The following is a 26,112-nucleotide window of genomic DNA, read 5'->3' on the forward strand; positions in this document are numbered from 1 at the left end:
GAATTTGGATAGACAAAATAGCATCTATCCAAATATGCACTTCTTACATTTTTTTCAGCGTCATTTCAATTTTGAATGTGAAACATATTGAGTGTATCATGTATTTTGTGTTTAAGTGACTTTGATTTTAATTGCGTACTTATTTTTGGATTTTTGATAGACAAATAAAATTTTAAAGATAATAGTTTATAAATTATAAACATATTAATCAGCTGAGGGACCATAGCTAAAAATCCCATATATATGCGGGGTAGACTATTGGCGTGTCAGGCTGATGCAGCTCGAATTAAATTAATAAACATAGGTTATTTATGAGCTATAAAACTCTTCAGATGATCTAAGTTTGTTCACACATAATGCAATTGGCCCTTTCTTGATACTTTTTTGGTGTATTTTTGCATCATTTCATTTTGTGCATTACAGTAATAGTGTTACTGTGCAGTTGCCTTTTGTTTTATAAAAATATTTATTGTTGTTAGTAAATTTTTTGTGAATTTGGATTATTATTCATGTAAAGTAAGTACATCTATTATATTTTTGCTAAGTTTGAAAATCAGTTAAATTGTTTAATTTTAGTTAATTATCTTATTTTGAAAACAAAAAATTTTTGTTATTTTGGGTAGACATCTAGAAAATAAATAATTTTCAATAAGAGATTTATTTATATATTTGTTCTTGTTCTGGTTGGAAGACATTGGGGTTGGGGTCCTTTTACTAATTTTTTTAATATATAATTTTAATATTCTAGAAATTTCTTAATTATTAAACAATTACCAGAATGTAAAAAATATTAAATAAATATCACTGAGAAATCAATCAGTGGCTAATATCTCTACATGTTAATTTTCAAAAAATACCTAAAATGTAAGCATATTTATTATTCAAAACATCTGAAAAATCAAATTCTATAATAAAAAAAATAATAATCAGTCTTGGGCCATTCACCTTAAAAATAATAGTCGGTTAAGGGATTAAAAAATAAGTTTAAGGGAAAATTTCAGAAATTATTTATTTTGGTGAACAACTTTTAATGCTCTTCTTATTTTAAAGTCTAACCAAGTGTGTTAACCCCTAGATGTCAGAAAAAAAGCCAAATAAGTTATCTGGTGCATAAAACAGAAAAAGACAATTCCAACGAGTACAACTGGAACATAAACTGGCTGGATCGCTGAATAAATTTTTAACTTCAGGACCACATAAAAAACGAATAACAGAAAGTTCTGACAAAGCAAGTACTCCGTGTAGCTCTACTACAGAAAAAGAGAGGACACAAGATAACTATGAAGAAACAAATGTTACATGCGAAAATTAAACTGGCCTGACTGGACTGTCTACAGAAGTTGCAGCAGAAGAAATATTGGATTCCGATTCAGTGAAACACGAAACTTCAAATTTTACTTTAAGTTTTAATGTTAATGATCCAGATACTTCGTTGAATCATATAACTACCAAAGTTAGAGATTGTTTAGTTGAGCATTGCCCATGTCAAGTAGTTAATAAAGAATTTCCCAAAGATGAATCTGGCCGCAAGTTTTCCGATTCATACAATTATTGAACTTTAGCAAATGGAGAAAAACTTTTACGAAGTTATTTAGTTTATTCAGAATCGAGAAATTAGGTTTTCTGTTATTATTGTAAAATATTTCGTAATACGATTGTAACGATTGGCAACATTTGAGTTATATACTAAAAATACATGAGACAAGTTCCGCACACATTAAAAACTGTTCAAAATACAGCGAACTTAAAATGTCATTGATTAAGAAATGCACTATTGATTGCACACAACAAAGATTATACAAAACTGAGAAAAAATATTGGCAATCTGTTATAGATCAGTTAATCTACATAATACAATATTTATCAAGACAGTGTATAGCTTTCAGAGGTTCTTCGCAAAAACTTTTTGAAAATGATTATGGCAATTTTTTAAAGTTAGTAGAAACTGTCGCTAAATTTGATTCTATAATGGCAGAACATTTGCATCGCATCCAAACATAACAAAAAAGGAACATTGCTCATTATTTAGGTGATAAAATACAAAATGAAATCATCCGTATAATTTCTGAAGCTGTAAAACAAAAAATTTTAGAAATGGTTAAAGAGGTGAAATATTATTCATTAATTCTTGACACTACTCTGGATATGAGCCTACAGAACAATTATCTATTGTTATTAGATTTGTTAATCAAAATAAAGATACAAATATAGCAGAAATTCATGAACATTTTTTGAGTTTTCAATCTGTAGAAGATACCACTGGGAAAGGACTATTTCAATTTATAAAAAATTATTTAAAATTATTGAATATTAACATTTCAGATTTACGCAGCCAAGCTTATGATAATGGTTCAAATATGCGAGGCAAACATAATGGACTGCAGAAAAAATCCTCAAAATAAATTCAAGGGCTTTTTTTTTTTATTCCATGTGCTGCTCATTCATTAAATTTGGTAGTTAATGATGCAGCTAAGATATCCTGTGAAACTATAAATTTTTTGGGGGTAATACAGGAATAATATAATTATTTTTTAATATCTGTGATGCGTTGGGCGATATTAAAAAAACATATTCGTGTTTTAAATTTGAAACCACTTTCTGCTACTAGGTGGGAAAGTAAAGTAGAAGCAATAAGCCACTTAAAAATAATATCAAGGAAATTTACCAGGCTGTTTTTGATATTACGAAAGATGAAACTAAAGATATCGATTCTAGAGTTCAGGCAGACAACTTAATTTCAAAGATTTATTCGTTTAAATTTATTTGCTCTGTTCATGTTTGGTATGAAATCTTAAGTCTCGTAAATGTTGCAAGCAAAATAATGCAGAATCCGACATTTGGTATAGGAAAAATTACAGAAAATCTTGATTATGTTATACAAGAATTAAATACTCGCTGAACAAACCAATATTTTGAAAATATTATTAGAACTGCAAAAGAAGTAGCAAGCGATCTTAATATTCATCCTATTTTTCCAGATATTCTCAAAAGAATAAAAACAAAAATGTTTGGTTATGAAGCATCAGATGAAACAACGCATGATCCCAAACAAAATTTTGAAATGAATTTTTTCTTTACAATTTTAGACACAACAATAACTTCATTCACGAAAAGATTCATACTCTTAAAACAACATAGCGAGGACTTTAAAGTTATAAGAGACATTAGCAAATTAAAAGATTGGAGCGATGAAGATTTAATGACACATTGTAAAAGTTTGCACTTAAAAATGAGCAACAATCAAGATTCCGACAATCACGATATTGATGGTATTTTTAATTCCTCAATTTTAATTGATGGTATTTTTAATTCCTCAAATAAAGTCTTTATTTGAGGAATTAAAAACTATGCAATGTTTTATTAAAAAATGAGTCACCTCCTCATTATAGCCTTTTATGATAAAGTTACAAGAGCATCAGATGAGGGAAAGGCATATACTGCCATTTTCTTAGACTTAGCGAAGGCATTTGACAGGGTGCCACATGATAAGCTGATATTTAAGTCAGCACATGGGTCTGGATGTCAGATTGGTCAACTGGATTCAGGATTGGCTGTCTGATAGGTATCAGAGAGTTGTGTATGGTGGGGAAGTTTCAAGGAAGCAGAGGGTTACAGGTGGGGGGGTCCCACAGGGCTCAGTACTGGGACCTATATTGTTTAACCTCTATATCAATGACATTGTCAGTGGATTGCAAGGGGATATTCAGTTGTTTGCGGATGATGCGAAGCTGGGAAGAATTATTAGTAATAGTGCAGATGCAGCAGCCCTGCAAGAGGATTTGAATAAGCTAGATAGATGGGCAAATGAATGGGGGAGGGATCAATTTAATGCAGCAAAATATAAGGCCTTGAGGTTTGGTACACATCGATGGGATGCTGCATACTCTATGCTCCACACCATACTCCACGAGAATGCATACTCTATGGGAGGAGTTATACTAGAGGAAGTAGGGGAGACAAGAGATCTGGGGTTGATGATTGATAGCAACCTGAAATTTAGGGGACATATTGCAAAAGTGGTGAAGGAAACACAGAGGATTGCTGCAATAATGAGAAGGACACTGACCTGCAGAGATAAAATGGTTATCATCATTCCGCTGTATAAGACTGATCAGACCACACTTAGATGATTGTTCTCAGATTTGGTCCCCAGGATTTGAAGGGGATAAATTAACTGTGGAAAGGATACAAAGGCGGATAACAAAGATGGTTTCAGTATTGTACAATGATAGTTATGAGGATCGGCTCAGGGAATGTGGACTGCAGAGTTTGGTGGATAGAAGAAGGAGAGGTGATATGATTGAGACTTTTAAACTGTTGAGAGGTGATTACAGGGTTGACACTGGTGAGTTCTTTCACTTGGTTGAACAGCGGGAAGGAGTGATGACAAGAGGCTATCCCTGGAAGTTACGAAAGGAAACTGTGAGCAAGAGGATGAGGAGTGGATTCTATGCATGGAGGGTGGTTGAACCATGGAATGCATTGCCTGATGGAGTGGTGAGAGCGAGAATGGTCAATGAGTTTAAGGAGTGGTATGATAGACTTTGTGTTTCTTAGGTGGGGACCTTCCCTCGACGAGTCTTGATAGACCTTGTGTTGCCTAGGAAGGACCTCCCACGATGAGTCTTTTGACTCCATGGAGGCCTGAATAATAATAATATATATATATATATTCTGTTGTATTTATATATTAAGGAATAAACATTTTTGAAAATTCCTTATTAATGAATTTCAGTGATTACAATGTTCTACTACTGTTAAACAAAATTTATTTTTATGTATGCATATAAACTGTTTTGTACTTTTAACAAAGTAAAACTTTTCGCAAAAATTTTTCATGGAAACTTATTTTATAGGGGTGCTGAAAAAAGTTTTGCACAAGGGCGCTTCCTACCCACAGCGCGACACTGTGTGCAGAACAATGGTGAGTGATTTAAACATACATGATTACAATTGCTGCAGCATGTGTGAAATATATGGCATTCGCAGAATGAGAGATTTTTGGAAAGAGAACGAAACTGGAGAGCGTGTTTGTCGAAAGTGTTTCATGAGTGAATGCCAGAAGTGTGAAGAGAAAGAAGAGCAGCAAGCTAAAAGACAAAATGCACGATAATGTGAGTGGCATATTTAGTGTTGCAAGTGGTATAAGTGTCTGTACAAATGACACAGTGAAAAATGAAGAGAATGACCAGAAGATAACGAAACATGAGATTGAGTAGTTGGAGAAATGCCTGGTGGATGCTATGACACAGATGCAAAAGAAAGGGCAGAGAAAGCAGAGCATGAAACAGTGAAAGCATGAAAATAAGGATCAGATTTTGTATGGCGATTCATTGATATGAAGAGTCTTTGAAGAGAGTGTAATGGAATCATGTTTTCCTGGAGCTAAGATAAAGGATGTCGGTTATGCTATAAGGATGCAGAGTTAAGGTGAAAGAGAAGTTTATTTTGGCTGGTATAAATAATTTAGCAGGTTACAAGTGTGGTATATGAGAAGACATAAAACAGTTGCTAGTGCAATTTTTTGTCTCAAGCAGGAGTTGTACACAAAGAAAAGGTTGTCGAGGAATTATAAAAAAAAAAAAGAAAACGTGATCAGCATGCCCATGAACAGTATAAGGCACAGACAAGAAGGTGACCGGTATGGTATACTATGGAAAACCAAGACTAATTATGAGAGAAAGCTAGATGATGAGGCCAAAAGAAATATGAAAAAGGTTATTTTGCTATGTGGCAAGTAAAAGGAGGAATAACTATGATTTTAAAAAGTGCTGATCGTGGGAAGGTAACAGAATCAAACCAAATAGTTGAATTACTGAGCAAGCATTTTGCAGGGATGTGTCATCTTGGTGGTGACATTGCACAAGATGTGACATTGACTGATAGGAGAACAGAGGTTGAAGAAATGGAGGTGCTCAAAATATTGCAGAACCTCAATACAAACACAACCATGGGATTAGATGGCATATCAGCCTGTGTATTACAAGAACGTGCATGGAATTATCAGTTCCTCTGACCAAGCTGTTTAAATTAAGCCTCAGTACTGGTAAGGTGCCAATGGAGTGGAAAGAGGGCACAATAGCCCCACCATAAAGAGGGTTCCAAGACAAAAGTAGCAAATTATAGGTCAATTATCATCTCAGAGTGGTGGTTAAGGTAATGGAAAAATTGGTCAGAGACAGAATTCAGAACTGAATGTTGATAAGAATATCATATTCTATAAAAGACAACATGGTTTTGTGAAATGTAAGTCTTGCCTTAGTAATTTGCTTACTTTTTATAATTAAGTGACAGTGGAGTTGGATAAGTGAAATGGCTAGTCAGTGATATTGATAGACTTTGCAAAAGCATTTGATAAGATTCCACACAGAACTCTATTGCATAAATTGGAACAAATACAGATGGATATGTATCTAATGATTTGGATTAGAGGGCGACTGATGGACAGACATCAAAGAGTGGTTTATGGAGGAATTGAGTCCAAGAGAAAGCAAGTAACCAGTGGTGTACCACAGGGTTCAGTACTTGTCCTCTGTTGTTTATTTTGTATATCGATGATATAGGAAATGATCTGACAGGAAATATTCAGTTGTTTGCTGATGATGTAAACTGTGAAGAGTAATGGTAAATTAAGGTGATGCAGAGATCCTACAGGAAAAGACTAGCAGTATGGGCAAAAGAAAATGGCTGTCAGTTTAATATGGCCAAGTTTATGGTGATGCACTTTGGGAAGAGATCAGAAGCTGTGTACTATACGAGGGTGGTCTGTAAAGTTCTCAGCCTAACAATGAAAAAATGAATTTATAACTTCAAAATTATTTTTTTATTTTTATATTTCAACATAATCTCTGCTGACCAGCGAGGAAAAGTTTCAGGAAGAGATAGAAGTCAGAGGGAGACAAATCTAGGAAATAGGGTGGCTAATCCAACAATTCATAGCGCAGATCCCTTAATTTTCCCATTGCCAAAACGCCTTTGTGGGCAGGTATATTGTCTTGATGAAAGATGATTTTTTTTTCTGCAAACCAGGTCTTTTCTCACAAATTTTTCCATCTAGTCTGGTTAAAAGATCAGAATAACATTCCTGATTATAGTGCATGATGTAATATTCATTGCAAGAAGAGAGCTCTATAACAGAACTGCTAACTAACATTACAAAATTGTTATTAATTAATAATAACAATAATATTTATTGTTATTATTATTACATGATACCTCCATGGAGTCCAAAGACTCATCGAGAGAGGGCACCAACTCCACAATTCTCCATCTCCACCACTTAATTCATGTTATTTCCAACATAAGTGAAATTCCATAATTTATTTACTTAGAATATGTCCCTGGAGGTTTGTTACAATCATAATATTACTACTACTTACGGATATTGGCGAATCCAACCCATATTTTCTAGAGTCAAAGGAAGGTTGCTCATTTCTTCTAATTTGGGTGGCAAAGGTACATGGAAAACACTTGGATTAATTGAAAGACTCAAATGTTCATGAGTGAGAGTTGCACCAAGAGTGGATGGATCCACAGGACCCAAAACTGAAAATAAATAGTTAATAAAATTAAATCTCAACCTTTATCAAATCATTATCTAACAAGTGTCTACAGTGGCATGCAGCAAAAAGTTCATGAAAATGCTTGAATTCTGATGCCTTACTCTCAGAAAAAAGTGAAGATGCCATAAAAGAGTTTCAATCCTTTATGGCAACTTTTCCACTAGTGAGAGAATTATTATTATTATTAACACCAGACCCCCATGGAGTCAAAGACATCATGGGGAAATACACACACTGCACTGTTATACACAAAGCCCATCAAACTGCCTTAAACTCATTCAGTGTATCCACATTAACAATAATGTCAGGCAGTAGATTCCATGCAAAGAACCTACTCCTTATGCTACTGCTCACAACCTCCTTATATAGCTTCCAGGGATATGATCACTAGGTTAACACAATAACATTACAAAAATGGCAGCAGTTGCAGCAAAGAGGCATACGTCAGCAGTGCAGAGGGTCTAAACTTGGGGATCAAGTTTTTCCCTGGACTTTTTTGCAATGGATAAGATGTGACAATTGTTTTATATATGCATCCAAAAACATTAAAGATTTATGGAGTGTTAGATTGAACAATAAAAAAGGAATATATTATAATATGCAAGAGGTGTGATGAAAGGCCAGAATGTTCCAAAAATGAGAATGGTGTTATCAGGAGTAATCAGAAAATGGATGGATGTGCTTACGATGGTAATAATAGAAGTGATGTGGAAGAGCTTTTGTAAGAGGTAATGAAAATGAGTAGTCAGGTTATGTGTATGGATGAGAAAACTGAACTCCCTTGTCGTTTACATAACTAATGTAAATGACACGGGATTAATAAGAAGAAGCAAGTATATAAGGATGAATGGGTTGCTTTATATGGTAACTCAATCATTAAAGGTGTGGTAATAAATAAAGTGCACAAGACATGTTTTACAGGTGGTACAATAAAACGAATATCAGATGCTTTGCATAGAAGGAAGAAATTAGTGATGGGCACAGATGACTTGAATAGCGAGACAAAGCATGTGGAAAGAATTTGAAGAAGTTGGTTGCAGGAAGTGAAGGATAATAGTGTCATTGGGAAAGTGGTTAGTTTGTTGCCCAGATATGACAGTAGTGAACAACTGAGAAGGAGAGCAGTGATACTGAATAACAATATGGCTGAATTGTGACAGGCAAAGAGTGTTTAATTTGTGAATTTATGGAATGAATTCAAAGGGAAGTTAGAATGGTTCAAAGCTGATGGAATGCTGGATTTGGTGTTGGTCATTTGGAGCATTTGTTGTTTAGTAAGAATACACAAGATTCATATGAAATTAGTACCACTAAGAGTCAGAAAGAGATTGAGAAGTAGGTTGTGGAAGGACAGGAAGAGGATGGATACAAAAGTAAGAAAGTGATTATAGCAGAGCAAAGAAATGCAGTGCAAAAGGTTTTCAGGTTGATAAGAATATAAATGAAAATCAGAGTCAGCATCAGGGAAATGGGGATGGTTAGGATGAAGAGAGAAGTGCACTATAACAGAGAGAGTAAAAAGCGATTGTGCTGATAGGTCTCAAAGAGTGGAGAATTGTTATGCTTGTATACTAATGTACAGAGTATCAGAGTTTGTAGCAGCATTGATTGAATCAGTATGTCCAAAGACAATTGGCATAAGTGAAACTTGGTTGACTGAGGATGATATACTGTCTGGACTTGAAATGGTGGGATATAGAATTTTCTGAAAGGATAGAAAGATAAAGAGAGGAGAGGGAGTATTGTTAATGGTAGCAGAGGAATTGTGTCCTTCAAGTGACGAAGTGGAAAACAGTAGTACGTCTGAAGATTCTGAAGCTGTTTGGTGTGAAGTTGAGATCAGTAGAATAGTATATCTAATAGGATGCTGTTATAAACCAGGAAACGAGAGTAATGATTGTGAAATGTTTAGATAAATTAGTTGGGCAAGTAAACAGAAGATGATCCTAATGGGAGATTTTAATTATAAGATTGTAGATTAGAAAGAACTGATAGTGTATAGTAACACAAGGAGAGTGAATTTGTTGAGTTTCTGCAGGATAACTATCTAAAGCAGCATTTAATTTGGTGATATTCTCACAGGATGTGGTTGTGAATGAACTGTCAACAGTGCCACCTGCTGGTGAAAGTGATCATGAGGTATTGGTTTGGAAGGTAGTCAAACAGGAGAAGTTGTTATCAAGAAGGTCTATATGTGGAACTATAAGGTGGGTGATAATCAGAAGCTCTGTAGTGAACTAGCATCAATACACTGGGTTAATGAATTGTGTAAAAAAAGATGTTGACAGTGCATGGGAAATGATAAGGCAGTATCTAACACAAGCAATGCATAACTGCATACTAAGAGTTAAGCAAATAAACAGAGTAGGAGTGAGATGGATGAATGGTGAAATCAAGCAAGCAGTGTTACAAAAGATGAGCCTCTGAAGCTCAGCCAGTATAGATGAAGCTCTTTGGTCAGAAACACCCAAGTTCGTTACCGGTCAGTGACATGAGGAACCTTTATCTAGTCTCTTTCAACCAAAGGTGAGTTAGCCGGTCTCAGACGGATATAAAGGGTTTTTTCTCCCAGAAACTCAGGTTTTTTTCGTCCCTCAGAATGGCAAACTGGCCAGTAGAACACAAGCAATTTACAGACAAGAATACTTGGAGGCATAGGGGTAACCGTTTTATCCTCGTATTACAGTTAGGAAATCCAAGGATACTTGGAAAGCTGTGGATGCTTAAGTACCTGTTAAAGCAACTGATAGGATAGCATTACAAAAAGAAGTTATTATGGAGGAAGTAAAAGTGGGAGAAGCCCAGGTAGACATAACATAGAGAGAGAGAGAGTACATGTTGGGAGTAGTAGTGAATGTCTGTGTAGGGATGATCAGCATAGCAGTGGACTAGATCGGGATGCGAGTGGGGGTAGTGGAGACTGAGAGGATATATGTGGTAAGTATTAATAAAGGTGATTAGGCAAGGGTATGTGGTGGGAAAGTGACAAGCAACAAGTGGCTTGAATAGGACTGGTTATAGACTTAAAACTGAGTTTATTTGCCCCAAAATCAGAATAAGCGAAACATGGTTGAATGAAGATGATATCCTAACAGGAATAGAAATGGAAGGGTACAGTGTTTTTCATGAGGATAGAAAGAACAAGAGTGGGGGGGGGGGGAGAGTGCTGCTGATGATAGCAGAAGAATTATCTCCCCATAAGGGGGTAGACATGAAAGATAGAAATAGTGGCAATGGTTATGAGACATTATGGTGTGAGGCAGAGATTGACAGGAAGAGATATTTAATTTGATGTTGCTATAGGCCATGGAATGTGGAGAATGGTGATGAAGAAATGTATAAGCGACTTCAGTTGGTGAACAAAAAATAGGGGTGATTATTATGGATGATTTTAATTATGACCGTATAGATTAGAATAAAGATTTGGGAATAAGGAAAATGAATTTCTTGAGTTCTTGAGACACAAATATCACAGGCAGTATGTAAAAGAGGGCACACAAGGATCAAGAATTTTGAATCTGATTATTTCATCAGAAGGTGTTGTGAGTGGGATTTCACACTTGCATCTAGTTGGTGAGCGTGATCATGAAGCGATCATATGGGTTGTGGCTAAACCATATGATGACTTCTCTGAGGAAAGAATATTATTATTATTATCAATGAAGTCAAAAGACTCATCATGGGAGACCCTGCTCTATCCTTTAAAATATATCATACAACTCCTTAAACCTATTCACTGTTGGGGCACTCACAATTACCTCTGGCAATCCATTCCACTCATTCACCACTCCAAATAAAGAACCTGGTCTGCACACTCTTATGAACCACACTCTAAGACAACTTCCAATCGTGACCCCTTGTTTTTATCTTATTCCCAATGTATTGTAAAATTTCTTATGTATCAATCTTATAGAATTCCTTTAGTAACTTATAAGTTTCTATCATATCTTCTGTCTTCCACCAGTTAGCTAAACTCTGCAATCCACATACCCTCAATCTACCCTTGTGATGTTAAATAAAGACTTGTTAAATAAACTGTCATTGACTTGTAGACTGTTGACTCCATGGAGTACCCATATAAACAATAATAATAATAATATTCTTTCCTCACTGAAGTGACAAAGAGGCTGGTGATTATGACAAGCTTAGGAGACAGCTTGGTGCTGTAGCATGGAATGGAATGATGAGTTGAGCTGTAAGGGAATAAATGCTGCTTGGATACTGAGAAAGAAATACTTAACAGCATCAATGTGTGAATGTATTCCAAGGGTCAAAAACTGAATAGTGTAGGGTAAAATTCATGAATGTGGGAACTAAGAATGAAATATAAAAGAAGAAGACACTAGAGGCAGCACAAGATGAATAATGGTAATAATCAGTTGCATGAAGAGCTCACATATGTCATCCATCTCTGGACAAATGCCATGGAGAAGTTTGGTGAATCTCAAGTAGTTGCACTTGATTTCTCCAAAGCTCTGATCAGGACTTCTGCAGTGGGATTGCCAGCTTTCTGCCTGGATGCACACTATGTGTGATGGTGGATGGTTCCCTTATCCTCTCACCATTCAACTAATGCCGGGGTTCCAAAAGGTTCTTTCCTCTCACCAACTCTCTTCCTGCTATATATCAATGACATACTTCAGCTGACCTCCAAACCAATACACTGTTTTGCAGATGACAGCACAGCATACTCCTCCCTTTCATTTGATAAACCTTACTCTATACAACTCACCTCAACCTACAGAACATCAACCACCACCACCACCCTCAATTCTGATCTTCAAGCCATCCTCCAATGGGATTCAGATAACCTCGTCAATTTCAATGCTAGTAAAACCCAGTTCTGTCTTATTTCTCACAAAAAAGAACCATTTTCTCCAAGTACTATTTTTGACAACAGTCAAATTTCCAGACAAGAAGAGATTTCTCTTCTTGGAATTACCCTGATATCAAGCCTCTCCTGGCAACACCTCACAACCATTACACTTCCAGTTTCTAAAAAACTGGGATTTCTCTTTCGCTCAAGTGAAAATGACAGCACAATACTTTTACACATTACACGGACATTACTTCACCTCTGAACAGCTGTTAACCTCATACAAATCACAAATCCACCCAAACTATTGAATACTGCTCTCACATTTGGAGCGGAGACTCTAAGAGCTCCCTCAAAATGCTTGACTCAATACAGAGGAGAGCAATTAGGCTTATTAATGATCCATCGCTTACCAATTCACTGCTTCCACTTTTGCACAGATTTGTGGTTTCTGCAAATGTTCATCTGAGCATCAATAATTCCCCAACTTAGTACTAAGCTCATTGAAACATGTGCAGCTGCTCAACATCTCTTCACAGTGCACCTTGAAACCTAAGAACAAGTTTGTTGGAAGTTTTTTTTTCCCACTTGGTTAGACTATAATAAATTTAGTTTAATTCTTTATCCAAGTGTAAGCTAACAAAGTTTGGGCCTGAAGAATCTTCAGGACCAGGGGCGAATGCTGGTCTGGAAATTCAGGGAGTGAGAGGTGTGATTGAAGTCTAATTAGCGGAATAATGAATTACTAACCATTTAAAACTATATATTTAGAAATTTATGTACATTTAATCATAAAAATACAACATTTATTTTACAAATGATATTCTATCTTTTTCAATTTAGCTACTTGAATACAAATTCTACCCTATGGTTCTTTCATGGCTATGGGCGCGCATGAAATCTCAGCCCTGCAGCGAGGACCAGGAAACTCCAACAACTGAGCAAGCCAAGGTAGCTTTGAGTAGATGAGCAAGCATCGGCCTTTGATACCCAACGAAAAGCTCAATTATTGCCGCACAAGCTTGAGAAGTCTTCTGTCTACAAAAATAAAAGCCTAAATGGAATGCCTATAAATGCATGCATTTATTAACAAATAAATATTACTTCTTTCTCAATTAATGAGCTTGTGCAGCAAGCATGGAGAATTCGCCCCTGTTCAGGACTGAGGCACTCATGGTAAAGGTGGACCAAGCTCTCTTCACTACTTGTCTTAGTATCTCCATAATGCAAAGCACATCTCCTTGCAGACATGTATAATGCTATGCATTAAGGGAGGGGCCACTACCCAGACTGGTTTCGACCTTTATTGAATGTTCAAGTAAGGTCAAACTCCAAAAACTTAGTGTTGTTCCCCACAGTAACAGACTCACCCTGCCACTGAGAACTCTCAGCGTTGGCTCTACCCCAACTCTAAGCAGAGCCGCTCATTTGCTCATATGTCATCTGAGGAGGTAACAGCAACAGCCGTGCCTCAGTTAACTAACAAGACCTTAATCAGTGGGAGCCAGACCCAGAAGTGATACTAAGGTGGAAGCAATGGAGAAGTCATATTTACCTATACGAGTTGCCAAAAGGTGCACCACCTTATTATTAAATTACTCTAGATTTAGAGAAAGATGTTGGAAGTTTTTTTTCTACTTGGTTAGCCTATAATAAATTTAGTTTAATCCTTTATCCAAGTGTAAGCAAACAAAGTTTGTGCCTGAAGTATCTTCAGGACTGCTCTCATCACTACTTGTCTTAGTATCTCCTATAATGCTATGCATTAAGGGAAAGACCACTACCCAGACCAGTTTCGCCCTTTATTGAGGTCTCGTTAGTTGGAACCAGACCCAGAGGTGGTGATACTAAGGTGATTTCTCCATTGCTTCCACCTTTCGTGTCCCTTCTCAATTCAATCCTATCATACTGTGGTAAGAGACTCACAATCTTTACTCTTTCACTCTTCTTTTTCTTCTACTAGCAGCTCTTTCATATCTACTCTCATTGCATATTTCTTGCCTTTCAAATCATTTATACCTGCCAAAATAATCAAATCTTTTACTTCTCCTCCCCACATACTAACCTATATCAGCATTCTGCAACATACAGTTTATTTTAGAACACTAGAAATTAACATGGAAGACTAGAACACAGAATGAATAAAAATAAAACAGTAATGTGAATAAATAACGGTATAGAAAAACTGGATGCATGTGAAGAGAGAACGTCGAAGAATTCTCTGGACATCCAATTTTGCATTACAATAAAAATAACTCTCAACACGCGCTCTCCACTCTTCTAGCACAGAAGCAAATATGCGAATTCGAAAGGCTGAATAACCAGTCCATGATCGGAATGCTGCGCGCGCGCACACACAAGAGAATGTTTCCGCATTAACCAACGGCAAACAACTGAAGCCGCTGCTACCCCTTCATAAGAATCCCTAAGCGCAATTGGCCTTCACAGTAATCGATTTATTTAATTTCACAACAATTAAAAGCTGTAAAGATCTCTTTAATCTGAAACTTTGGAATATAATTCTAACTTAACTAACTGAATATCAAGCAACAACTGAGATAAGAAAATAATTTTTTTCAGCATTAGATGATTGCTGCTCTACTGTTCCGACAGTGAGCTTATTTAAGCACGCAAGAAAACACTTAATTTTGCCAGTATATTTTTAGAAGTACCTGTTTGTACTTTGCCATGTAGTGCATCCATGTCGATAGACTGATCTAACGGTACTGAATTTTTAGCGGGAACTAAATGTTTAACTACTTTTGCTTCTATAGTGAACTTCGGTCAAACTATGAAAAACCTTCAGTTGCTATCATCCAGTGATACCCGCATCATAAAACACCTTGTTATCTTTATAGTTCATGATTCTATTTTATTGCACTGATAGCCAGTTCTGTTTTAATATCTATAAATAGTCCCGTAACTATGGCGTGTACAAGTTTTCCCAACCTCGCTATTTCCCAAATGCAATCTTGTGTGTTTTAGACAATCGTTAGTTAGTCGTGGTTTGTATGGGGTATGCCTTAATTATGCATGCACTTGAATTTTATTATGTTGTTTGATCCTGATGTATTCAAACATTTGAAAACTACGGTATTTATTTATTATTTTTTTGACAACTTGCGCCACAGCTCTTGTTTTCACCAAAATTACTACACGTTAAGTCATATATATATATATATATATATATATGTGTAGAAAGTATTTTTTTTTTTTTTTTTTTTTTTTTTTTTTTTTTTTTTAGACTTGCATCAATTGCAGGCGCAAACTTGACTTTTTAGTCTGTTTGCTTACTTGGAAAATGGAGTAAAACCAGGTTTAAATTTGCTTGGTATCTTTAACATATATATATATATATATATATATATATATATATATATATTCTTATTAAATAAATTTCATGACTAGAAGCCGAGCGAACCCAAAATAGAAAAAATACTATTTATTATTTGAGCGAACCCCTAGTTTTGATTTTTTAGAAAACTTCATCGGGTCCAGGTGCATGATATGAAATAGAAATACAACAATATATAACATAACAGGGGTGGCCAGAGTTTTGGCAGCAAGAGCCATAGTTATCTACCAGAAATTGTTAAGAGCCACAAATTAACTTTTTGGAACATTTTTAAGGGCAACATCAAAAGCTTCGTTAATATCAACGCCACGAGTACTATCTTTTAATGCTATTAAATCTAATAATTCTTCTCGCGTCACTCCATCCTCAAGAACGAAACGAATAAAAATTGCTAATTGTGGTTGGTCTGTAACGTCAGTTGATTCTTTTGTATCTTTTAATGTATCTTTTTAAATTTTCTGACAAGGTAATATAAATATAACTACATTGCCGAACAGCAATGTAGTTAATTGAAAAACTAAATTAAAAACAATAGAAAATTATTTTTAAAAAAATCAAAATTTCCTAGACAGGGAATGATCTAGATCATTTCCGTTTAAATGATCTATTAAAGAGCCACATGCGGCTCGCGAGCCGTAGTTTGGCCACCGTGGATATATAATACAAGAAGCCGCTATAAATTAACTTGCAAACGTATTGCTGACATTTGAAGGCGTTCTAGATGTCATAGTATTGTTGGGCATGATCTCATATGCGCCAAAGTTGATTATCTGAAGAGTGACAGATAGGTTACAGCTAAGGTTAATATTAATATTGACCGGATTGAGGGCAAATTCTGTAGATTCCACATTTCTCCAGTTTATCGTAGCATCTAAAAATATTTGCTGATTTGTTCCAGATCACTGGATAAATGATAGAATCTTCCTCTTTAGGGCGAGCATAATTAAGAACAGGGTCGTCACCAGATTAGATCGCGCCCTGAGGCAAACAATTAAATATCGCCCCTGATGGATTGTAAGACAAAAATATAAGAAAATCTCCAATTGCTATTTTGTTTTATTACAAGAGAAACATTAATGCAAAACGATTACATAATATTAATTAAATGTTTGCTCTCCAGGGATATCGCACAGTAAAACTGTTTATAAGCTCTTCTAAATTTAAATTATAAGCTATGTCCGCCTCTATCGATATAGTTGCTAGACCAACCAACCTTTCTTCGGTCAATGCTGTTCGCAAATAATTTGTAATTAGTTTGAGCTTGGAAAAACTTCTTTCCGCACTTGCTACGATAACAGGTATCGAAGGCGTCTACAGCAATATTGCTGAACGAGCGCCCTAATTAAGCCTCGCCGTGATGCAGTTTGGCTCTGTGCTACACCCTGTCGATGGTACTGATCGAGAACATAATTAAATAGTGCACCAGCTATAGTTCTGTCATATGTAATGTCTCTCACATTCTTCCTTCCACAAGCAACTGAATGGCTTTCCCTGTCTGACCAAAGTAGAGCACATTATAGTTCCATCAAAGAAGATAAACTTCTGGATACTTCAGCTGTCATGTTTCGGTTTAGGTGTGTACCGAGTAATGAACGGAATTAAACCATATTTAAATTAAAAAATATTAATAAAATGAATGAATATCAGTTAACAAACGAAAAAAATATACACTATCTACCAATAATTGTCCAGACGCGTCGTTATTTGAGGTTGTGGAACATTATAGGTTTGTTAAAACCGCTGTACAGATACTATGAAGCAGTATTTCATCATAGCAATTGAATGCAGGTGGTATGGCAACACGACATGAACTCAGTAATTTCTAGAGAGATGTCATTGTGGGCTGTCACATTGGTGGCATGTCCATACATGCCATTGCCGCACAACTGGAGCATCTAAACTCAACTGTTGATGTGATCAACAAATTGAGACGTTCTGGCATACAGAAAAACACCCAGTGCGGCCGCCGAAAATGACTGACAGGGACAGGACCGTGTTCAAACAGGTGGCACCCAAAAACCTGTTACATTGGCATAGACCATCCGTGATAAGTTCCAGAGCTCCAGTAACACCATGGTGAGCACCAATACTGTGCGAAAAGAACTCCATTTAATTGGTTTCAACAGAAGAGCAGCGCCACACAAGCCGAACATCACAACAAGGAACATGGCGGCTTTTCCGGCCTGGTGCAAAGAACGTGTGAACTGGACAGTTGACATGGAAAAGGTACTCTGGAGCGATGAATCAGCATTCACCTGTTTTCAGTCTGATGGCAGGGTGTGGGAGTGGAGGTAGCCTGGTGAATCGTGGTGAAGGAGTAATGGTGTGGGGTGCATTCAGCTGTTCTTGAGTGGAACCACTGCACCTTTGGGGGAGGCTTTCCACCAATATGAGGCAGACATCAGATGGAATTTGTCTCCATTCCTCCATCAATGCAGCACTAAGTGAGGCGACATATCGAGGACGTGTTGAGTTGGACCTCAATCGCCGCTCGAATTCGTCCCTCGGGTGTTCGATGGGTTGAGGTCAGGACTCTGCACAGACCAGGGCAGTCATTTAATACCCATCTCTTCATACCTTTCCATAACAGCTGCAGCATTGTTGTATGGGCCATCGCATCTTGATAGTAACACAGGTCTGTTCCATAAAACTTCACAGTATAGGCAGCACCTGATTATTCAGAATATCAAGTTACTGAATCCAGCTCGGTAACTTGATATTCTGAATAATCAGGTGCTGCCTATACTGTGAAGTTTTATGGAACAGACCTGTGTTACTATCAAGATGCGATGTCCCATACAATGCTGCAGCTGTTATGGAAAGGTATGAAGAGATGGGTATTAAATGACTGCCCTGGCCTGTGCAGAGTCCTGACCTCAACCCATCGAACACCCGAGGGAGGAAATCGAGCGGCGATTGAGGTCCAACTCAACACGTCCTCGATATGTCGCCTCACTCAGTGCTGCATTGATGGAGGAATGGAAAAAAATTCCATCTGATGTCTGTCTCACATTGGTGGAAAGCCTCCCTCAAAAAGTGCAGGAGGTGATCAAAGCCAAAAGTGGACATACCTGATATTAGGGTTCAGCTGCTGGTATCAATTGTAAACTGCTAAAGTGTCTAGACAATTATTGGTAGATAGTATATATATTATATATACACTATCTACAAATTGATCTCTCAGGCTTCTAGCAACATTATTTTTTCCGGTAATTCATAAAAAACAGTCATTCAAATGAAAGCAAGTGGTTCTTGCATCCTCTGCGCTAGCTGCCTGAAGTTAGATTTCATTTCAAGTCTACTCGCCGACTGGTGGAACTTTTTCTAAGCCTATCTTCGACCGGTTATCGAGTGGTCGATCTCCGTCAGAGGCAAGAGGGTTTTTTGTCCCATAAACTCAAAAACATTGACCGCAGAACCCACATTACTTCAGTCACATATCCTGTTTGGGTTAGGTATCAAGAGATGGTAGCACCTGTTTTCTAGTCTCCTCATTGGTTGCCTATTATAATTAGGAATAGTTATATCTCTGATTAGCTACCGGTGGGAATTAAACTGCCCACTCAGTCTCCAAAAGCTAGATAGTGTTAAAAGACTAGCCTTCTCCCTAAATGGAAATAAAAGGTGTTAGCTTATTATTTCATATATATGTATGTATAGGAGATAGAGTTGTTAGGGAGAAAGCAGCTGAGGGTGCATACAAGTACTGATAAAGAAATCGGGCGTGTGATTGGTGAGAAAATACACTTTATTCTTTGAGGTCATGAATAAAAATGGGGTTGTGGTAGCTGGCGTAAAGTTGGTTATGGGTAGGCTGACCATACGTATCGTTTTGAACGGGACAGTACCGTTTTTTTTTTTCATATTTCCCTGCCGTACCGTCGTTTTAATAAAAATGTTAGTTTTCTCCCGTTTTTAATAAAAACAATAAACATATAAATGAATATTGGTTGATCGTAAATTATTATTCATAACCTATTATCGTTTGTGGATCAGTTGAGCCTCATAAATTCTATAATTGTAAGGCAGTTGAATATATGGAATAAAGAAAACATTCCTGTATCTGATAGATGGGTACAGATTTTTTTCTGAAATCAGCGAAAAACGCCTAGACTTTCAAGACTTTTGTAATATTGTAGAGTTTATTCTTTGTCTTCCAGGAAGTACAGCACCTGTTGAGGGAATATTTTCTGTTATGAACAGTATGTGGTCAAATGAGAAATCTAGATCAAGTGTTGAGAAAATGAGGGCGATATTAGTTGTCAGACAAAATTGTGTGGAGTGTGAGAAGTTTTATGATAAGGTGTTGAAAAACTGACATTTGCTGCATAAGATCACTTCATCAGAGAAATATTCATGGTACAATCATGGTGAAATACAGTCCCCCTTTACGTCAACCTAAATTTTTGTATGGGTTATGTCACTGAAGAATAATGGTAAGCTGAATATGTTTATGTAATAAAACTTTTTTTACCGTCTTACTTTTTGACGAATACAGAATATTACATAACCGCCGTCCCGTTTATGCCATCCCAATGTCCCGTTTTTGTCTTAAGGAAGTATGGTCAGCCTAGTTATGGGCCTTTATAAAAATAAAGGAGATGCCATTTTTTGATTTTTTGAGGCTTATCTAACTTTTGGAGACTGAAGGGACAGTTCAATTTCCACCAGTAGCCAATCAGAGATGGTGGGCCCAAGATTTACACTAATTATAGATAGCATCTGGTGAAGAGAGGCAGCTGACAAGTGCCAGCATCTTGTGTTCCCTAATTCTAACACTATATATTGTCTGATATACAGTGCAAGTTCTAGGATAGATTTTCTTGAGTTTATGGGACGAAAAACTCGAGTTTCCAGGAGAAAAAACGCACTTGTCCGTTTAGTGATCGACTAACTCGGGAACTGGCAGAAAAAAAGACGTAGAAAAAGTTCTTTCAGTCAGCAATAAGAATTGAACTTGGTCGCCATTCTTTGGAGGTATAGTGCAGTGGAGACACATGCCACTTCAACTGAGCTCCACAGGCTCTTTATTTAAAAAATATTTCCTGACACCTATTATTCCCTGACGTTGTTTTAGCTCTAACTAACTTTTGGAGACTGAGGGAGCAGTACATTCTTCTAAATTATGGACCTATGAGGTTTATATATACTTTATGTATACTAATTCTGGAAGTATTAGGAACAAGGGGGAGATTTACGATTGTTTAGTTTCTATTGGCCAAAAGTTATTGACATCAGTGAGAAGTGGCTGACTAAGAATGATGTAATTATAGGCATAGAAAATGATGGTTATAGTATTTTTGTGGACGGATAGAACAAATAGGATGGGGAGGAGTGTTACTGATGATATCAGATGAGTTGCAACCTAAGTAGTAGGGGGTGGCACTCTGAACCAAATAGGGGTAGGGTAAATGGTGAGGGATGTGATGGCGGAAGCGTGACGTCATTGACAGATGTTCCCCCAGGGAAATTCCAAACATTCCATACTCATGACGTCACGATTCCTTATAGTCCGGTCACTTTGACCCAAATAAAGGTAGGGTAAATGGTGGGGGATATGACACAGGAAACGTGGTCATTGGCCGGACACTATGAAACAAATAGGGATAGGGTAAATGGGGGGGGGGATGTGATGCAGGAAACGTGCAGTGATTGATCGGACACTTTAAACCAAATAGGGGTAGGGTAACATCAGTGTCATGCATGTGTGTGTGTGTTGTTGTCAGATGTAGATAAGTGACATAATTTGTTAAATGTAAAAAAGTGATGTCATTGAGTTGAAGCGAAAAAGGAAGTTATTGTAATTGGGAGGTGTGACTTCCTGTCGTGGGTGGCAGATATGTGTGTGTGGCCTTGTTTTTGTTTGTTTTCAGTGGTGGCTTATGGGTAATGGTTTTAGTATGGAATTCTGGGTGATGTTTAGAGTATGGAATGTTTGGAATTTCTGTGTGGGGGGGAAACAGCCATCATTGACGTCACGTTGTGTCTTTGGTTCGCGTGTGAAATTGTGGGTAATGGTCAGAGCATGGAATTTTGGTCAGAGATAAGATCGAGTATGGAATCTCCTTTGGGGTGCATCTGTCTGTGACATCACGTGTTTTGGTTCGCACATGGAATTATGAGTAATTATTCACATACGGAATTCTGGTAAGGGTTTGTGTATGGGATTGTGGGTGATGGTTAGAGATAAGATATAGTATGGAATCCTTGGAATTTCCCTGGGGAAAAATCTGTCTGTGACATCACGTTGTGTGTTTGGTTCGAGTGTGACTTGTGGATAATTGTTTGCATATGCAATTGTGGGTGTTGGTTAGAGATAAGATCGGGTATGGAATTTCCCTGGGGAACACGTGTCAGTGTTCCCTCAGGGAAATTCCACCCAAGAACCAAAACACACAAAACACATTGTGTTTTGGTTCGCATATGGAATTCTGGATGATAGAGTATGGAATCCTGGGTAATGGTAAGAGTATGGCATTCTGACAAGATTGAGATGTAGATAAGAATTAGAGAAGTGACGTCGCGTTGTTTGGTTCGCGTGTGGACTTGTGGGTAATGGTCAGAGGGTGGAATTCTGGGATGTGGCTGTTTGTCATTGACATGAGATAAGCTTTTTTGTTTGTGTGTGGCATTATGGGTAATGATTAGAGATTGGAATTCTGGGAGGATATTTGGTCAAATATTGGGGTCTTGGGATTGATTGTGGAACAATAGGAAAATATTTGTCAATATACAAGTAGACATTTTCTAAAATAATTAGTTATGGGATATCACTGGTGTCCTTCTCACCCCCTCAAACACACAAACTTTTTTCCCTTTCATGTTTACATTTTCTAAAATAATTAATTACTGGATATCAGTGGTGTTCCCCTCACCCCCATCAAACACACACATTTTTATTCTTTCATGTTCACATTTTCTAAAATAATTAATTACTGGAATCTGAGTTTTACTGCTTTTTTTCTTTCACGTTTTTCTTGTCAATTAGTTGTAGTTAGACATTTTCTAAAATAATTAATTACAGGCTATCAGCAGTGCTTCCTGCAACTCCCTCAAAGACACACACAAATTTTTTTCTTTCATGTTCACATTTCTTAAACTAATTAAATGTTACCTTTATTACAAGTTCTAAGCAGAATAAATATTCTTAAATATGGAGAACACATCAACGATACCTTAATTGTTCATTTAAGTTTACAAATACACATTTATTTGACTGAAATATTATTTACAAGTATATTCACAATGAAAAATTAAAACGTAATTACCTAGAAATATTTCACAAGATTTGTCTCTCTTGCTATTTTCCTGAAGAAAGAAAAATTCCAAAGGGTTTTGGGTTTGCTCATTTTTTTTACTTTACAGAATACACAAAACAGTACATAACACACACAAGGTGATCTGCAGGCTGAAAGAACGAATTGCAGTAAATAAACTGAAAATGCACTCGAATATTGTTCCTCGAGGTTTCTGCCCAATGTGACATCGAGTTGAAGTGGAAATGGACGTTATTGTCGTGGGTATGCGACTTTCTGTGTGTAGAATTCTGGGTGATGGTTAGAGTAGGGGTCTTCACCGCATGGCCCGTGGAGCTCTTGACTGTGGCCCACTGGCCATTTTGAAAAAATAACTACTTAACATCAAAACGCTATTAAATAAAATATATAATTTAATTTCAATGAAGCTCGTCGGCCAGTAAGCTAAGCTGCGATAGTTAGAATTGTAAGATGCTTTCCAGATTCACAAGGAATGCTGTGCATTTGATACTTTCCATAAAATCCTATAAAAATAAATATTAAATAGACATGCTTCTTCAGCCATTTTCCAGCTCCAAGCGGTACTTAAGTACTAGTACTAACGTTGCAGGTAGATGGCTGAAGCAGTAGTTCGTTCGAGTGAGCTGTCTAGTGCCTTCTAGATACATCTCAAAGCTTCTTGATACTTCATTTTCATATAAATACACGAGGATCTCATCCACAGTCAGTTGTGAACAGTGTGATATTCATGTATAAGCGCACGCAGGTTTGACGTGTCAGCCATAGCCTATTGTGGTTTTATATTGCCAGACTTTTTTCCATTAGTGTGAGACATATTCAGTGGATAATAATCGTTACGCCGCCATTTTGGATCATTTTTTTGGGATCAACTTCCATCACTATGATGTCTACGAGTAAAAAGTGTAAATCAAATGATTCTTGTCGTGTTTTTAATGAAAAGTGAACCAATTTGTACTTTTTTGTGTCGATCGATGATAAGCCAGTATGTTTAATCTGTCGTGAGTCAGTGTCGTTTTATATTGTATTCAAAAGAATACAATATAAAACGACACTATGAGACAAAGCATGCATCCAATTTCGATCACCTTCAAGGTCAGCTTCGTGTGGACAAAGTGAACCGTCTCCAAATTGATTTAAAATAATGCCAGCTGGGTACGTTTAAAAGGCAGAGGGAAGAGAGCGAAGCGTGGGTCAAAGTAATTTACCTAATAGCTGAAAAAATTGCTAAAAAATCAAGCCTTCTTAGACGGCGACTTTGTGAAAGAGTCTCATCGCTGCTCGGGATATTCTATGCCCAAATAATAAGGAATAACTTAGACATGAAGTACAAGTTTTTTTTGAAAATCGTCATTTCCGTCTTGCTCCAAAGTTTCATGACAGTGATTGCTTCAAAGTCTAGCATATTTATCAGATATTTTTCTAGAATTAAACAAACCCAACTTGGGACTTCAACACAGCTCAATCACTATATTCAAAGTAACCGACAAAAATTGAGTCAAATTAAAAAACTGGACTTTTGGAAAGCGTGTATTGAAAGAGTTCAGCATGAGGTTTTTGAAACTGAAAAACTTATCTGAGAATGACTTGCACTATCCCAAAACGTGAAAGAAAATATTTTAAGTTGCTTGGAAGGTCTCAAAGTGTCCTTTTATAAGTACTTCCCTCAATGTGGAAAAGAAAACAATTGGATTGCTGATCCCTTCAATGAAGAATTCTTCAAAGAAGCAAAACTATCAATCAATCAAAAAGAGCAGTCAATCGAACTTAACCAATTCTTCTTTAAATTCTGATTTTAAAAGAAAGCATCTTATTACCTTCTGGATAGATGTCAGTGAAGAATACGAACAGCTCAGTGAGAAGCCACTCAAATACCTCTTGCCATTTACTAATACTGAACTAGTGGAGAGATATGTTTCTTCTTACACCTTCATAAAAAAACAAGTACTGCAACAAGCTTAATGCAAAAGTTTATTTTTCACTTGGTTAGACCATAATAAACTTAGTTTAATCCTTTATCCAAGTGTGAGCAAACAAAGTTTGTGCCTGAAAATATCTGCAGGACTGAATATGGTTGTTGTACTACCTTACTGGGGTTTTCATGAGCAAATTTTGTTTGCTTGGATAAAGGATTAAACTAAATTTATTAAAGCTTAATGCAAGTCCGTAGAACTGTATCTTCCATCTTTTGAACCTAATTTCAAGAAGCTAAAGCATCGAAGCAGGCTCAATGATTTCACCAATGTTTCAATCGGCTAGTGATCTGTATACCAATTATTACAGACTTTTCAGATAACACAAATAAATATTATTAATAATAATAAATCAAAACTTTGTTAAATACTTGATCATCATTATTTAGTTTAATCCTTTATCCAAGTGTAAGCAAACAAAGTTTACACCATAAGTGTCTTCAGGACTGAGGCAACTCATGGTAAAGGTGACCAAGCTCTCAGGACTCCTTGTCTCAGTATCTCCCATAATGCAAAGCACATCTCCTTGTGGACATGTATAATGCTATGCATTAAGGAAAGGGCCACTACCCAGAAGTGGTGATACTAAGCAGAGGCAATGGAGAAGTCATATTTACCTATATGAGTTGCCAAAAGGTGTACCATCTTATTATTAAATTACTCTGGATTTAGAGAAAGATGTTGGAAGTTTTTTCCCACTTGGTTAGACTATAATAAATTTAGTTGAATCCTTTATCCAAGTGTAAGCAAACAAAGTTTGTGCTTGAAGTATCTTCAGGACTAAGGCAACTCACGGTAAAGGTGGATCAAGCTATCATCACTCCTTGTCTCAGTATCTCTCATTGTGCTTTGCATAATGAGAGATACTGAGACATGTATAATGCCATGCAGACATGTATAATGCTATGCATTAAGGGAAGGGCCACTACACAGATTTTTCGACCTTTATTGAGGTCTTGTCAGTGCGAGCCAGACACAAAAGTGGTGATACTAATGCAGAAACAATGGAGATACTTTCAGTCCTGAAGATACTTGAGGTGCAAACTTTGCTTACACTCGGATAAAAGATTAAACTAAATTTAATAATAAGGTGGTACACCTTTTGGCAACTCGTATAGATAAATATGACTTC

At 36.7% G+C, this 26,112-nt stretch overlaps 1 protein-coding gene across 2 annotated transcripts in view; it reads right to left on the minus strand.

Annotated features, from left to right (window-relative positions):
• Positions 1 to 15,244, minus strand: part of LOC150107380 (N-acetyltaurine hydrolase) — a 122,104-nt gene extending 106,860 nt beyond the window's left edge. The window contains exons 1-2 of one of the 2 annotated variants that reach the window (XM_090391242.1): positions 15,051 to 15,244; positions 7,380 to 7,545 (exon numbers count right to left, since the gene is read on the minus strand). In XM_090391242.1, the coding sequence (XP_090247368.1) occupies positions 7,380 to 7,545; positions 15,051 to 15,081 (197 nt within the window). In that variant the 5' untranslated portion in view covers positions 15,082 to 15,244. Of the gene's footprint in view, positions 1 to 7,379; positions 7,546 to 14,443; positions 14,635 to 15,050 lie in introns of those variants that run through there. The other variant, XM_090391243.1, reaches the window with a different exon arrangement.
• Positions 15,245 to 26,112: the final 10,868 nt, after the last annotated feature.

The sequence above is a fragment of the Typopeltis vanoorti genome, chromosome 4 (genome assembly GCF_054136105.1).
Source record: "Typopeltis vanoorti isolate ZY-2024b chromosome 4, IOZ_Tvanoo_1.0, whole genome shotgun sequence".
Classification (NCBI taxonomy): domain Eukaryota; kingdom Metazoa; phylum Arthropoda; class Arachnida; order Uropygi; family Thelyphonidae; genus Typopeltis; species Typopeltis vanoorti.